General features: G+C 46.7%; 1 protein-coding gene and 1 long non-coding RNA gene across 7 annotated transcripts in view; one reads left to right on the top strand and one right to left on the bottom strand.

The window, feature by feature from the left end:
* Positions 1–4,671, bottom strand: part of GALNTL5 (polypeptide N-acetylgalactosaminyltransferase like 5) — a 57,815-nt gene extending 53,144 nt beyond the window's left edge. The window contains exon 1 of one of the 6 annotated variants that reach the window (XM_045496250.1): positions 4,564–4,671. Coding sequence is in view for 1 of the 6 variants with exons in the window: in XM_045496255.1 (XP_045352211.1) it covers positions 4,564–4,574 (11 nt within the window). In the remaining 5 variants the exon portion in view is untranslated. Of the gene's footprint in view, positions 1–1,236; positions 1,479–4,559 lie in introns of those variants that run through there. The other 5 variants (XM_045496251.1, XM_045496255.1, XM_045496254.1 and 2 more) reach the window with 5 other exon arrangements.
* A 5,167-nt stretch (positions 4,672–9,838) lies between these two features.
* Positions 9,839–12,140, top strand: LOC123607714. The gene is made up of 3 exons (XR_006716861.1): positions 9,839–9,965; positions 10,518–10,689; positions 11,392–12,140. It is a non-coding gene; the product is annotated as an uncharacterized LOC123607714 (long non-coding RNA).
* The last annotated feature ends 4,643 nt before the right edge of the window (positions 12,141–16,783 follow it).

Below are 16,783 nucleotides of genomic sequence, written 5' to 3'. Positions count from 1 at the left end.
TTGATCGATTCTTTGGGGCAGGCAAGTGCAAGTCGGTGTCCTATCTGGTGGTAAAAATTCAGGAACGATGTTTGTAGAATGATGAAGGCGTAGACACCGGCTACCGTATTCATCAAAACATCACACGGATTCATGGGGAAAATGTGGCAGTCTGCCACAGGGCTCGAACTCGCCAGCTGTGGGATCACGACCTGAGTTGAAATCAAGAGTGGGATACTTAACCCACGGAGCCACCCAGGTGCTGGGGTGGGGGTGGGGGTGGGGCAAGCTAAGATTTAAAAAAATGGAAGTCACGTACGAAAAATGAAGTTAATGTGCCAAACAAGCCAAGAAGCAGAAGCCTAGGAATATTATTGAAAATATGAAGGTTTAACTGTCATAAGAAATATATTAAAAGAGTCTAAAGCCATTGCTTTTGGAGAGTTGAACTGGGGATTAGGGTGGAATTGGGCAGGGGCCTGCTGACTCTCTTTATAAGATTTGGTTTTATTTTTTTTGTGTATACATTACTTTGGAAAAAATTTAAAAATAAGGATTGCAAACTGTGTCTATCAAATGGCATCATTGTAATAAACACATGCGTATATAGCAGCGTTTCTCTCCCACTCCAACCTTTTATTTATTTTATTTTTTATTTTTTTTAACGTTTATTTATTTTTGAGACGGAGAGAGACAGAGCATGAACAGGGGAGGAGCAGAGAGAGAGGGAGACACAGAATCCGAAACAGGCCCCAGGCTCCGAGCTGTCAGCACAGAGCCCGACGCGGGGCTCGAACTCAGGGACCGTGAGATCATGACCCGAGCCAAAGTCGGACGCTTAACCGACCAAGCCACCCAGGCGCCCCATCCCACCCCAACCTTTTAAATCAAGTGACAGCCTGGCGGCTGGAAGAGGGAATCAAGGATACGAACCCCAAGCTCTCCAGCATCACTCTCTTTCTAGGACCTCCTGCTGTGGGTCCTCCTCATGCTCTGACTCAAGTATCTTCCTCCACATTTGACCATGTAGTATCGTCTCCCATTTTTACCCTGTCTAGGACTCGAGGGAAGAGGCGGGCTTCTGAAGTGTAGACCTCAGGCCAGCACTAGGAACCAGCCTGCCCACCCGCTCTGGCTCTTAACCACTCTTGTTCACAGCAGAGACCCATTCTTCCCCCACAGGACTCAGGACCCACAACAATTCCATGGCATCCAACCACCCGGTCAGCACCTTGCCCCCCAAACACCTGAACACACCTGGATATGATGTCTTACGCGGTGGTGCCACCAGGTCACTGCGTGGGACCCCGCTGCCCGAGTACTGGCTCATGGTTGAGTCCCTCCCCCAGAGTTACCGCTGGTGGGAGCAAGCGGTTTTGTCCAAAGTTTCCCCCTCCCTGAGGGTACTCATGTTTAAAGACCGGCTGATGAGCCCAACTTGCTTATTTCAACTTGAGATGACTCTGAGGACTCATCCGGCCCAGAGATTTCCACAGAGGTCCCTGTGGCAACCACATCACTGTCTAGCCTCTTTCTGTTGTGAAAATGAAGGAAAGGAAACTTTGTTCAGAATGGAGTCAGGAGGCCGGCAGGGGGCGCTCTCATCCCCAGCACTCCTCCTCAATTGTAGACCCAACTCCTGGAGCATCTTGCAGAGGACCGGCACTCTACTATCCCTGCAGGAGGATGGAAGGTTTCCTCCTCCCCTGGCAACAGCCCAGCCAATGAGGGCCAGTCACAGCTCAGCCAATGAGAAGCTGCTATACTGTGAACGTCCAGTTTACTCCAATGAACTCTTAGTTTACAGCAGCCTTCCCGACTTCCCCCTTTCCTCTATAAAAGAGCCTCTTTAGTCTCCAGACTTGCCTGTGGTTTTGCCGTGCTTCTGCAGGTTGGCGGCTCTCCACTATTACCAAATAAATCCATTTTTGCTGGCAAGATAACCGGCAGTTTTATTATTTTTATTTTTACTTTTAAATGTTTATTTTGAGACAGAGAGTAGGAGTGGGGAAGGGGGAGAGAGAGATGGAGACACAGAATCCGAAGCAGGCTCCAGGCTCCAGCTGTCAGCCCAGGGCCAGATGGGGGTGGGGATGGGGGGGGCCTGGAACCCACCAGTTGTGAGATCACGACCTGAGCCGAGTCGGAGGCTTAACCAACTGAGCCACCCAGACGCGTCGCAGCAGCTTTATTTTTAAGGTTAACATTGCTTGACCCAGTTTCCTTTGCTTGCAGGTGTTCCCCCAAACCCATGCCAATAAAGTGCCCACACGCAAATCTCAGTCCCAAAGTCTGTTTCTGAGGAACTTGACCTACGAAAGTTGGTAGTGGGGTGGTCCTGCGAAACAGACACCAAAATGGGATTGGGGGGGGGGTGCATCACCGCTCGCCCGCTGGCCTTAACGACCCCCCAGGCTGGTGGAAAGGCAGCGTTGGACTAGAACCCAGCAGGCTGGAGCAGTGTGCTTGTTACGGCTTCACCAGTGGCCAACTGGTGGGAAGGAACGTTCTGGTTGGTGCATTTGGGAGCTGGGAGCAGGGAAAAGTAATTATAAAAGCTGAGGAATCAAAATGGCTGCTGTCTGTTGGGTGCTACAGACGCATTTGAGAAAGACAAGAGAAAGGCTGAGGGTGACGAGTCACCACTTTAAGGCAAAGTATCAATCTGACTTCCTTGGCAACACATAAAGGGATTCGCATCTCCTACGTTGGAAGGGCAGAGAAAGCTGAGACTCATGGGCAGGGCTTGGTGACAGGGCAGCGAGACTCCAAGGAAGGTGACTCCAGGGAAGGAGGGAGAAGCTAAGACTTGGGATGGGGGTGTGTGGGTGGAGGGCCATGAGGACCCACCCTCTGGATCTACAGAAATGGCCCATTACTCCTGTGCTTGAGGATGCTTGGCAAGCCACGCACGACCTTCCTCTGGATGCCCCCACCCCTAGTCCTCTCCTGACTGCCAGATCAATAATTAGGGTCAAGTGACAGCATAGCCTGCCTGGGAATGTGCTAGTCCTGCTCAGGGAGGAAAGAGTGTGTCCCCAGGGAACTGCAGAACCCAGGCATCAGGATCCAACCGGATCAGCGTCCTGTGCATGGGCTGAGACCTGAGGATTCTAGATCAAGGGAGGGGGTGGAAGATTGGATTGGGGGAGGGGCGCCTGGGTGGCTCAGTCGGTTAAGCCTCCCGCTCTTGATATCTGCTCAGGGCGTGATCTTGCGGTCCATGAGATGGGCCCCACATCGGGCTCCAGCTGAGTGTGGAGCCTGCTCCGGATTCCCTCTCTCCCCCTCCTCCCTCTCTCTCTCTGCCCCTCCCCAACTTGTGCACGCATGCTCTCTCTCCCTCTCAAAATAAAACATGATAATAATAATGATAATAAAATTGGGGCATTTATTCGTATAGGAGCATCCTCCCAAGACATAGGATTTAACACCCTGACAGAGATCCAGGTTGCACAATGAAGGCCCATTGACTGGAAAAATTACTCTTCAAAAATGCGGTATTCGATTAGGCAAAGAAAAAGTGTCAAATGTGTAAGAGAAGAAGACAGCCTCTAACAGGGAGAAATGGGCAGATTCAAATAAGTGGGAAGAGAATGAAGCCGTTTAACCCCACTTCTAGAGATTAAAAGTCACATTTTGACACTTAATTTCCACTGAACACCAAAAGCAATTAGAAGCTAACGAAAAGCACAAGTGAGGGGAGGCAGATTGCATACACAAAATACACATGTGGGGTCATGCTAGGACTAAAACCGGAAAAGAAAATAAATCCATATCGTCTAGAAGGATTCTCGTATATTAAGAAAATTTGGAGCAAATTCTCTACGTGTGAACGCGTAGGAAAATTAGCCTCCTCCGTTTTTTTTTTTTTTTTTAATTTTACTAATGTAAGCTTTCTTATGCAATGTCTTCGTAAAGCAGAGCTCCCCCTGGTTCTCTGGAATATGCATCTCATCTCTCCCCCACCCCCACTCCCACCAAACGCATACACGCGCACATACGCTCACACACACGTACACACTGAAAAACCAAAGCCCTAAACTAAATCTCGATTCACAGCCATTGAGTGTGTTTTATTTTATTTTTATTTTTTTTTTAATTTTTTTTTCAACGTTTATTTATTTTGGGGACAGAGAGAGACAGAGCATGAACGGGGGAGGGGCAGAGAGAGAGGGAGACACAGAATCGGAAACAGGCTCCAGGCTCTGAGCCATCAGCCCAGAGCCCGACGCGGGGCTCGAACTCACCGACCGCGAGATCGTGACCTGGCTGAAGTCGGTTGAGTGTGTTTTAAAGTGTGGGTTTTTAGGGTCAAGAAAACATGGCTATGATGTCACAACTAAATTCTCTATAAATGATCAGATTTTCAAGAACTGAAGTCATTACAATGCCCAGTCTACCTCTAGAGTGGTATAGCCCAGCCTCTTATTACAAATCAGATCTTAATCCTAATCCCCAGAGCCAGCATCCCACTCAAGATTCAGCGATTTGATGTGTCGCTTCCATTGAATGCAGGTGGAAGGCACCCCACCCCCCAACTTTGTTCCCATTTTTCTCAGCATGCCGAGGCCACCCACCTACCACTGAGACATTGGCCGCTCTGTAGTTGATACGTTGTGTAAGCTGAGTCGCAGGTGAAATTAGGCAGGGGTCTAGGCTGAACGATCTGAAAGATGAGATTTTTTTTTTTCTGGATGGCCTGGATTCTGAGAAAATAGTTGATTGTACTGGGTGACCCTGCCCACCTTGTACTGCATGCACATGAGGTAGCATCAGGCCGTGTCACAAAGTCCTATGACATCACACAGGGCATCACCAGCAGCTGGAGGTTCCTGCTTAGAAGCTCCAAGCAGCAGGTGGAATCCAGGACTTCCAGAATTCATTGGGTCCTTCCAGAGAGTCTTAGAATCCTCATTCCTCAACCAAGGAAATAGGAAAAGCCTCCTATTGGGAAAAATCTAGGCTCAGTCTCATTTTTAGCTTTTTTTTTTTTTTTGGAAATAAACATGATAAAAATAAGCTTTCAGAACACCTCTCAAGGGACCCAAAGATGAGCCAAAGGGTTGTTTGGCTGCCTTTTAATTTTTTACTCTATATTACTCAATATTGAGATATTAGTACACAAGTTCAGCCAAATGCTTGCGAAATTTCTTCTTAACACGTCTGAGCAGATTTGACCTTTCCCTCACTGAGGAGGCTGACCCTGTTTTGCTGGGGACCCAACATCTGCTTCAAAGTATCTGGTGGGTTGGGGTCTCCCTGGAGAACCAGGAATGAGAGAACAGAGAACATTCTAGATGTCCGGTATTTTTCTGTAGGTATAAAGGACAAGGAAGTCATGGGTACTACCCAGGAGTTGCTTAAGGGAGACAAGAATCATGTGAGAAATTAGGGGAAGATACAAGATAAAAAGTGTACTGAGTTGCTACAGCCTGGTGTCCCGACCCAAGAGTCAGGGGGCACTGTTGCCAGAAATGATTCATTAGGGGAAAGAATAATGTAAAAAAACAAAACAGAGGGCATAGAACAAACTCATGACGACACTAGGGAGCTGGTAGGTGCTGAAGAGAAGAGGTTAAAAGAAGGAAGATAAAGATTGCAGAGGGGAGGGAACGTGGGGGCGAGAGCAAAGTGCACGTGTGACAATGGAGGTAAATCCTGTGGGGTGACTTGAAAGCCTGGAACCTTCCCTAAGGATAAAAGGAAATTAGGAGGTTGAAACAGTGCATGTTTTCTCTCAAATGAGTAGGCAAGTTTCCTCCTAGTTGATTCTAATTAAACAATTACAAGGAGAAACAAAGCAGCCCAGAGTGTTACTCTCAGTCTGAGAAGGAAAAGGGAAACATGAAGTTCTTAAGCTAGGTTAAGACTTCAGACTGGGAAACCATCTTTCTGGGCCCGTGTCTTCTGAGGGATAAAGGCAATGCTTAAAACAAAGGGCAGGAAAAAAAAATCCAAACACCAAAGGGCAGAGAAGCAGAAATAGGAAATGCAAATCAAAACAAAATGGGCAAAAACATCTGAGTATAAATTTGCCAATTATCACATACCACCCCAGGCATCTGGGCGGGGTGGGGGGCGGGTTGTAAGCTCTTGGAGGAAAGGGCCCCACACTCATCCATTTCTGTGCTCTACGATGCTATATCATGTGATAGGTGCCAGTAGACGTTCACTCAGTAAATCCTCAAATAATTGTCACTCTTAAGACAAAGGACTTGGTAAGCAATGTCCAAAGGTGAATATCTTTGGTGGTAAAAAGGAAACAAAAGGAAGGAGGAGGGAAAAAGAGAATTAAAAATTAATGAAGGAGCCTTAGTCCCAGCTCTGCCTGGTTCCCTCCCACCAGCACTGCTGGGCTCATTCATCTAAAAACTCCTTTCTGACTGATTCTTTGCTCCAGCGACAAAGGTCTACACACCTTCCCCACACACTCTTCTTCTAAATTCCTCCATATGCTATTGGTCAGACTTGTCAACATATGCTCTCCTTTGTCTTGAGAACCCTTCGGAAGAATCCAGTCCCCATCCACTCTGGTTCCCAACCATTAAAAGCATCCACTGTGACCATCCTTTTGGATCTGACCATCTCAGGGTCTAAGTAGCATGGCCGTTAATAACCACAGAGTAAGTTTTCCCATGGAAGTGGGCAATTATGGGTGGGGTTGTGATTTGAAAGGTTCCCCTAGAAATTCATGACCTGCTATCTTAGAATGTGGGGGATTATTTTGGGCCCAGAGCTGGGGATGTGGAGTTGGGGAGAAGGGAGACTCTGGTAATAAGTGTCAGGCAGGGACCTTCCTTTGGCTAATATCCAAGGAGGACCAGTTGGATAGACCATGTGCTGACTGCTTCAATCGTACACCAGTGTTTCGTTTATTTGAGTCAAGGTTATAACAATGAGTGTAAGACAAAGGAATGACAAAATGTGAATATTTGGGGGTGGAGGAAGATTTTTTTTTTTTTTTGTCTTTACACACCTACCTCCCGGTTAGAGTAGCTAAAGGCACTGTGTACTGAGACCTGTGGTACGCTACCCCAGGAACACAGAGAAAGAACCTGTGGTCCCTATCGTAGAGTGGCTCACATCTCCAATGGGGAAGAAGACATTGTTCAAGACATTGGTTCAAATTCTATTAACAGATTTGGCCAAATGAGACCAGTTCCCCTGGATAAATAATACCAAAATTGCTTTTTTTTTTTTTTTAAGTTTATTTATTTATTTTGGGAGAGAGAGAGAGAGAGAGAGAGAATCCTGAGCAGGCTTCGTGCTGTGAGTGCAGAGCCTGACACGGAACTTGAACCCACAAACCGTGAGATCATGACCTGAGCCAAAATCAAGAGTCAGATGGTTAACAGCCAGGTGCCCCCCAAATTGCTTTTGGTAGATGTTAATCAGTGGCCTCTTGGGTGAACAATCAGTTTTCTCTTTCAATTAATTTAAACAAAACAAAACAAAACAAAACAGAATCTTTGGTTCTGGGATGCCAAGAACATCTACCAATGATGCTCTAAAGATGAGAATTACATGAATTTTAGGGTTCTAGGTTAGTTATTCAAAATACTAATGATTTAACGAGAAGGTCTATTTGGAGACTTCTGATGTCGATAGCTTGGTTCACATGGCAAACAGTACTCTTGATTCTGCATTATTTAGAATAGCTTAAACTGGAAGGAACCCAAGTGTCCATCAAGGGATGAATGAGTAAGCAAAATGTGTTATCCACGTACAATAGAATCTTTTTTTTTTTTTTTTTTGGCCACCCAGGCGCCCTCTTGCCATAGTTCTTTCTTTTTCATTTTCTAGCTTTTATTATTATTACTATTTTTAACACAATTTATTATCAAGTTAGCTAACATACAGTGTATACAGTATGCCCTTGGTTTCGGGGGTAGATTCCCGTGATTCATCGCTTACAGAAAACACCCAGTGCTCATTCCAACAAGTGTCCTCCTCAATGCCCATCACCCATTTTCCCCTCTTCCCTGCCCCCTTCACCTGAGTTTGTTGAAAAGATGCTCAACATCACTCATTATGCGGGAAACACAAATCAAAGCCACCCTGAGATACCACCTCACACCGGTCAGAGTGGCTAAAATGAACAAATCAGGAGACTAGAGATGCTGGCGAGGATGTGGAGGAATGGGAACCCTCTTGCACTGTTGGGGTGCAAACTGGTGCAGCCACTCTGGAAAACGGTGTGGAGGTTCCTCAAAAAATTAAAAACAGATCTACCCTATGACCCAGGAATAGCACTGCTAGGAATTTACCCAAGGGATCCAGGAGTGCTGATGCACAGGGGCACTTGTACCTCAATGTTTATAGCAGCACTTTCAACAACAGCCAAATTATGGAACGAGCCTAAATGTCCATCAGTGGATGAATGGATAAAGAAGATGTGGTTTATATATATAATGGAATACTACTTGGCCATGAGAAAGAATGAAACCCTGCCATTTGCACCAATGCGGATGGAATTGGAGGGCATTATGCCAAATGAAATGGGTCCGGCAGAGAAAGACAGATACCATATGTTTTCGCTCCTATGTGGAACTGGAGAAACTTAACAGAAGACCATGGGGGGAGGGGGAGGGGGCAAAATAGTTTCAGAGAGGGAGGCAAAGCATAAGAGATGCTCAAACACGTGCAATGGAATCTTATTCAGCCTTAAAAAGGACATTCTGACACCTGTTGCAACATGAATGATTCTTGAAGACGTGAGGCTAAATGAAACAAGCCACACACAACAAGACAAGTATGATTCCACTTGCGCGTGATGTTTAGAGCAGTCAAAATCATAAAGTAGATCGGTGGTTCCCAGGGGGTGGGGGAGGGGCGGGGGGATGGGGAGTTACTGTTCCGTTTTACAAGATGACAAGAGTTCTGGGGATGGACGGTGGGGATGGAGAGGTATAATGTATTTTATACCCCTGAACTGGATACTTAAGAGTGGCTAAGATAATAAAATTTAATGTTATACGTAATTTTCCGCACATAAAAAATGGAGGAAAAAAAGTACATGAAGTGATTTATACCCTTTGTCTTAGGCTGAGAAAACGAGCCCCCTCGTCGACTTTGCTCTTGATGTCCTTTTTGAAAAGGTTTTCACTTCCATACCCACACTTTTGGCTTCCTGTCGACTTCCTGTAACACTTGTGAACATTCACTTCTCGTTCGCTTTGACTGTTCCATTTCAGATGTCATTTTCTTTTTAAGTAAACATTAAACACGCTAATATACGGTCGGCATACTTTTGTAAAATATAGAGGCTAAAACTAAAACAGAAGCAGGCAAGCCCCTGGCATTCTTCTCCCGTAAGTACACGTCCAACCTTAGATGAAATATCAGCTTCCATTGTTTTCTAGGGAAGTCCTTCTTAAGTCCTTCTCTTAAAATAAAAGGGGGAAGTTTCTTTAGAAAGTGTGCAAAGCCAAGAGACAAGACACAATGCACAGATCCTTTGGGGGCTGAGCAGAGACCAGCTGTTGAGTTGGCATATGTTTCCCTGGTCCCTTTTTTTTTTTTTTTTTTTTCACTCAACTCTCATTTCTGTTTTTCTCTTTGCTTCCAGTCAACTACCCAGGCCGGGGCCTCTGGAAATATGCCCTTCTCCACCACTGCCCCAGCACACGGGACTGAAGTCAGCGATTCCAAGCACGGGGAAAGTGGGTTTCCACCTTAAAAGGATCACGGATTCCTAGTGATTGAGAGGAAAGCTAATACAGAATTTGGAAAATTAAGTTTTCCAACGTAATTTTTGAATGTTTATTTATTTTCTGAGAGAGACAGAGAGAGAGAGAGAGACAGAGAGAGCAAGTCGTGGAGGGACAGGGAGAGTGGGAGAGAGAGAATCCCAAGCAGGCTCCACACTGACAGCATGGAACCTGACGTGGGGCTTGAACCCATGAACCGTGAGATCATGACCTGCGCCCACATCAAGAGTCGGCCACTTAACCAGCGCAGCCACCAAGACCCGCCCCTCCGATGTAGTTTTCTAACCGTGAAGTTTTTTTCCCCCTTTATCTAGATGCCTTTCATTCCTGCTTGTCTCCCTTCTGACCACCTGTTCATTTTATTGTTCTTGCTCTTGGGTCTGTATGCTGACTTTCATGATTTCAAAAATTAGAGGGCATATCTTTTCTTTTGTCAGCTCTCAGCAACGTGGCAGTGGAAGGGGCGTCTCCCCTCCATCCCCCCCCCTTCCCCGCTGCACCCCCTAGCACCCCCTGTACCCCCAGCCCACACTGGCCGAGTCTTTGAGGGCCTCCGCGGCACAGCTGTGGGTCAGGTTTACCGCTGCTCTGCCTGTTGTTATCTTTGCGGCCTCGGGCAGATTCCTGGACCTCTCTGGTTTCTGGCAAACGTGCTTCTGCCTGCCTCCTGCCTCGGAAGGTTAGTTCCATTCCTAAACAAGCGAATTCATGCCAAGGAGGATAACGCAGTGCGCAGTTAATGGTGGGGCTTGCGCCTTCCCGCCTGGCTGCCCGCTGGCAGATGACAGGAAAATGGGGGGATGTAAATAGGACAATCCTTTCCAGGGCAATCTGGCAATACGGAGACGAGCTGCATGACCCAGCGATCCGCGCTCAGGACGGGCCCTAGAGAAACGCACACGTATGTACCCGGAGGCAGTGTAAGAAGGCTGGCCGCGGCCTGGTCTGTCGTGACGAAAATTCCAAGCAACCGAAATACCCCAGGATGCAAGCACTGGTAAGTAGAGTGTGGTAGTCACACAATCAACACTATACAGGAGAGGAAAATGAGAACATCAGAGCCACAGGGACGAACTTCGACAGGTAACGCTGCGGAAGAAAAGCAGGCCGTGCGAGAACGCACCCGGTGTGATCCACATATATATGGATCAGAAATAGAAAAACCTGTGTGTAACAAATACAAATTCAGAGTGGTGGTTACCTGGAGGGTGCAGAAAGGGAGGGTACACAGGGGGCCTCGACTTCTCTACTTTATTTTTATTTTTTGAAGATTTCAAGTAAACATGGAGGGGTGTCTGGATGGCTCAGTCTGTTCAGCTTCTGACTTTGACTCATGAGTTCGAGCCCCGCGTCGGGCTCTGTGCTGACAGCTCTGAGCCTGGAGCCTGCTTCGGATTCTGTGTCTCCCTCTCTCTCTCTCTCTCTCTCTCTCTGCCCCTCGCCTGCTCGGGCTCTGTCTCGTGCGCCCGCGCCCTCTCTCTCTCTCTCTTAAATATAAATAAACGTTAAAAAAATTAAAGTAAATATGGGGCAAAATGTTAAGGTTTCATAAGGCTGGCGCGTGGGTGCACGGGTAGTTTTAGATCTTTCTCTGTACACTTTGTACAGGTTTAAAACAGGATTCGCAGAAATGGGCTCCTTATAACCTACAAGACTCCATCACGTCTATTGGAAATAATTAATGTGTTTCATTCCATAGATGGCCCACAAGAGGGAGATCTAGAACAGTTCAGCAACCAGATGTGTAACTGTATAAACCGATCTAAGGACACACAGCATCTTGGGAAGTTTGCAGGAGCGCAAAGGGCGCCGATAGAGGCTCCCGCCTGCCCTCTGTCTAAGGCAAGCGCCCTTTGAACGCGTTCAGAAATCTGCAGAGCAACCGCTCACGGTGAAGAAGACGCACCACAGGGTGCGGTGGTAAACTGAACGGTGTTTAAAACGTGCGGTTGAATGAGATGGTTGCCGAGGAAAAAGCAACATGGCAGCAAGAGGAAAATCGATCAGTGGAGTGCAGAAGCACAGGGGACAGACAGTGTCCTCGGGGACCTGTGGCCAGGTGCTTGGGGTCTGCGACCTTGGAAGGGCCCAGGAAACCCAAAACTCCTGCTGCTTATTCACGGAGCACTGAGAAATGCGGACATAGCTGTTCTTATCACTGCAGCTACAAACAGTACGGCTAGTGATAAGCATGGCTATCTTACGGCTGTCATTCAAACTTACCATTAGAAGCTTCCCCTATAAAGATTATAACCGGGTACGGTGAGCTTCAAGCTTTTCTGTGAACATTTCTGCCACTTATTCATTCTTTTCAATCAGGTGCCAAAGGTTTTATCAAAAATTGTGGAGGGTACATAAATTAAGAATAGTCATTGGCTGGGGCGCCTGGGTGGCTCAGTCGGTTGAGTGCCTGACTTTAGCTCAGGTCATGATCTCACGGTCCGTGAGTTTGAGCCCCGCATTGGGCTCTGTGCTGATGGCTCAGAGCCTGGAGCCTGCTTTGGATTCTGGGTCTCCCTCGCTCTCTGCCCCTCCCCCGCTCACATTCTGTCTCTCTCTCAAAAATAAATAAACATTAAACAAAAAAAAAAAGAATACTCACTGGTGTCTTCATGAACTGGGAAGAAACTGCCATTACTTTTGGCATTATTATTTAGTGTTTCATCACCTATGGGAGGGCACAGACCTCCTAGTCTACCTCAACAGCAATCTCATGTCCAGGAGCAAACACCGTGCTTGATACATCATTGGCACTCAAAAAATGTTTGTTAAATTAAAGCTATAGCCAAGTGTCTATTGGCGGATGAATGGGTAAGTAAAATGTGGTCTACACATACATGGAAAGTTTTCAGCCTTCAAAAGGACGGTAATGCTGTCACATGCATTAACATGGATGAAGCCCGAGGACATTATGCTACGTGATATAAGCCAGTCACAGATACCGTGTGATTCCAGTCATATGAGATATCTAGAGACAGAAAATTCACAGGGACAGACCGAAGTGTGGCTGCCAGGGGCTGGGGGAGGGGAACGGGGATTACTGTTTAATGGGGACACGGTTATACTTGGGGACGATGAAAAAAGTTCTGGAGGGGGGTGGTGATGGTTGCACCACAGCGTGAATGGACTTAACACTATGGAACTGTACCCTTAAAAGCAGTTAAAATGGTAATTTCACGTGTATTTTATCACAACTTAAAACATAAATAAGGAGGGAAGTTAATGCTCTAGAGAGAAAAGATTGGAGAGAGTCAAATTCCCTCTGGTCAGGGTGGAAGGGCTCTGGATGGTTCCAAACTAGGTAAGTGGGTCACCGTGGCCCATTCGGGCGGAACCATAAGGCAGTGAGATCTGGGGCATGTGGTGGGGTCTCCTCGGTGGGCTCTTCCAGAGGGTAGGTGGGGACAGTCTAAAGTTTCGCTGTCCCTGAAACTCAGGAAGCTGAGTCTGCCTCAGGGTCCAATCACATCTGGTCCCGCCTCCCCCAAGCATGGCCGCTTTGGGGTTATCACCAAGCGGGGCTGTGACCAACAGAAACCAAGGAGGAAGCATGAGAAACCGGCTTGTGAGTCGAAGTGTCCCAGGTAAGTGGGGTCACGGAAACCACCCAGCGGCCCGAGGCGCAATGAAAGAACAGTAAGGTCTTTGTGCTGAGGTCACGGAGTGTATCTTCCTTCCTGGTCACCCAGACCCAGAAGGGCACAGGTTCGCAGGTGCACAGAATCACTGGTCACACCCGAGAAAGGATGGGTGAATGCAAGAGAAAGAAAGAGAGAGAGAACAACCTCAGGAAGAGGGGAAATCTAGCATCTCTTAATTTGCAAAAACCGAAGGTGGATTCTGCAGCCCATACATTAGTGACGTGGATGTTGGCCCCAAGCAGGCTCCGAGATTCTGGGTTCTAGGACAGTGAACAAAGGGCCTCTTCAAAGGAAGGTTTGTCACAGGGAGAAATCCCGCTCCTCAAGGCTTCTCAGAAAAAGGCTCCCCATTGCCCAATTCACCAGTAAAGGGTTTTTGTTACACAATCATAGAGTAACTCTGACCCGAGAGTCAGCTTTTGTCCCATATGTCAGGCTAACACCCTGTGAGAGAACAGGAAAAAAAAAAAAAAAAAAAAATATATATATATATATATATATGTATATGTTACCAATATATTACCCATATACGTATATATACGCATATATTACCCATATGCGTATATATACGCATATATATACATGTATATATTACCTATATATAAGTATATATATACATGTGCATATATATGCGTATATATGTATACAGGTCTCTGCCTCCGGTTCCTGGCACAGAGCTCCTAAATTGCAAGGGTTTTAGGTACGCCAGGAGCTTCTAATATTTGGTCTTCAGCCCTGGCTCCTGACACAAAACCCCCGAATCCTTTGGGATTCCCTGGGTGACGGCAGTGATTAGAAACTCGGGCCATTCAGCCCTGCCCCCCACTCTCCTGAGAGGGGCGAGGGGCTGGAGATGGGCTTCATGATCTATCATGTCTGTGTGGTGAAGCCTCCATAAAAGCCCCAAAAGTATAGGGTTCAGAGAGCTCCCGAGATGGTGAGCATGTGCAGATTTGGGCAGAGTGGTGTGCTCGGAGCGCGCTCAGAAGCTAAAATGGTCCCCAAACACGCCCAGACTGAGAAGAGGGAGTCTGGCTGCCTTTAGAGGATAGGTTTCCTATTGGGGCTTGGGGGTCTCCACCAAGACATTAGCGACCAGAAACCAAGAGTGAGCCTCCGAAAGAGTCAGCTGCACCCCTCAGCTGGCTCTCTCTCTCTCTCTCTCTCTCTCTCTCTCTCTCCAATGTAGTTCATGGTACAGACAGAAAATACACACTCTCAACTAAGGCGGGGCCTGTGAATTCTGGTTCCACCACTTACTAACTACATGGCTTTGAGAAAGTTAATTACCCTCCTCATTAAGTCTCAGCTCCCTTCCTTTGTAAAATTGGGATAATATTGCTTTTCTCATGTGCCTGTGACACTAAGAATGAAGTAAGCACCAGTAGAGTATTTCATTCACTGATTCATTTTTTAAGAACCCACAGTCTACCAGGTCAGCAATGTGCTCCTTTGATGTTTCCTTTTCTCTTCATCTAAGCAAGGGAGAAAGGGATTTGCTTATTACTGTCCTGTGGAAGGATGATAAAAACCTTTTGCATTGATATTGGTGCCCAGAACATTAAGATTATTTGAAGAAAGGTATTCATATGTATATGTGTGTATATACACAAGTATATATACCAATATGTGTGTGTATATACATATACACATATATCATATGATGTTATAATATTATAAGCTGGTTTCCGTAAAGGATTTGTATCAGTTTCAGAAAAAACAAGAGAGTCAAAAATTGTGCCATCACTTAGCACCCTTATACTCTGCTGGTGGTAATGCCAGTTAGTAAAATGTTCCTAAATGCCCTTTATTATGTCAGGAGTTTTAAAATCTTTAGGTATTTTGGCGACTTCTAAAAATCTATCATAAGGAAATATTGGAAATACACGCATCAAAATGTTACTAGTCAAGGTGAAATTACAGGTGACTATTATTTTCAAATTCGGTGAGTTTACTTTTATCAAAGGAAAAATAAACATAATGCTAAAACAACAGAAAATAGTTTCTGTACGAGGGGAAAGAAACTTCTGGAGCCTTCCTGAACATCAACTCACCAGCCTTCTTTGGTCTATGTCCTGTTCATTTTTACTGCATGGAGCATTCGACTCTGTTGACCATCCTATCTTCTAGAAACCTTTTCCTTTGACTTCTGCAGCACTGGGCTCTGCAAGAAACGGTGCTGTGATTGATTAGCAATGTCTGCTACAGGCACAGGAAAGGAGATGGGGACACCCATGCTACATATTTGCCATTTTTGCTTTAGCCACTTTCCCCTTAACCCCCCACCCTCATGGCAACACTCACCATCTCTGTGCCAAAGAATCAAGCCCCCAGTCCCTGTACCTTTCATTCTCCCACCTTCTATGCCCATCTGTTCAACTTCAGACATTCCTGATGCCGGGCATCTTGACAAATTGAATTGATTTTCTTCTCCTGTAAACAAAGTAGATAATGTCACTCACCTGCTTTCAATCCTGTCGCCTCCCTTGGGCTGCAGGATAAAGGTCTCAATGTTTTAGAATCGCCCAGGAAGACCTTTGCTGCCTGTTCTGACCTCACGGGCCATCCTGGCCTCTGGGCCACGTGCTCCACTTGTTCCGGCCATTGTGGTGGTTGCCCCACTGCCGACACCCCTCTCCCGCCCAACTCTGGCCTCTCGGCCTGCAATGCCCCTTCCCTTCCCATCCCACCAAGTTCAACTCCTCCTGGAAGGTTTAGGTCAAATGCCACTTCCTGGGAAGGCCTCCTCAACTTCCAGAGCTGGATTCCCAGCCTCTGTCCTGGCCAGTGTTTTCTGCAGTTGCTGCACCAACCGCTCCCTCCCCGTGCTCCTGTGTGTGCTCATTTACCCGTCTCCCTGATGGGCCCAGGCTCCTCTGGGAAAACCCCAGCGCCCCTTCACCTTGTAAAACACAGAGCCGAGAACCTGGCTCCGAAGAAAGCTTTGATGAATGCATAAACGAGAAGAGAAACTGTTAGATACTCAGGGGCCTGAGAACAGGTTGTTTTTGTAGATGAGCATTACATACATATATTCCCAGAGTGCCTGGGTGGCTCAGTCAGTTGAGTGTCTGACTTTTGGTTTCGGCTCAGGTCATGATCTCACAGTTCATGGGTTCGAGCCCGGCATCGAACTCCGCGCTGAAGGCAGGGACCCTGTTTGGGATTCTCTCTCTGTCTCTCTGTCTCTCTCTCACTGTCCCTCTCCCACTTGTCCTCTCTCTAAAAATAAATAAACTTCAACATGGTAGCCATGAACATTTGGTAACAGAGGGGTTGTACCGTGCCCATTGTCTATCCCTGAATGAGTTCTTTAGGAGAACGTGTTTGGGACCCTGAACTCCAGTGGTATTTGTTCATTGGAATCCCCTTGTCTAACACATGCTTCCCCAGCTCCCAGATCAGTCTGAGGAAGGACACGCCAGGAAGTGTGGGTGACTATGACGATCA

Source organism: Leopardus geoffroyi, chromosome A2 (genome assembly GCF_018350155.1).
Source record: "Leopardus geoffroyi isolate Oge1 chromosome A2, O.geoffroyi_Oge1_pat1.0, whole genome shotgun sequence".
Taxonomy (NCBI): Eukaryota; Metazoa; Chordata; class Mammalia; order Carnivora; family Felidae; genus Leopardus; species Leopardus geoffroyi.
This window is presented reverse-complemented; position numbering and strand designations above follow the sequence as displayed.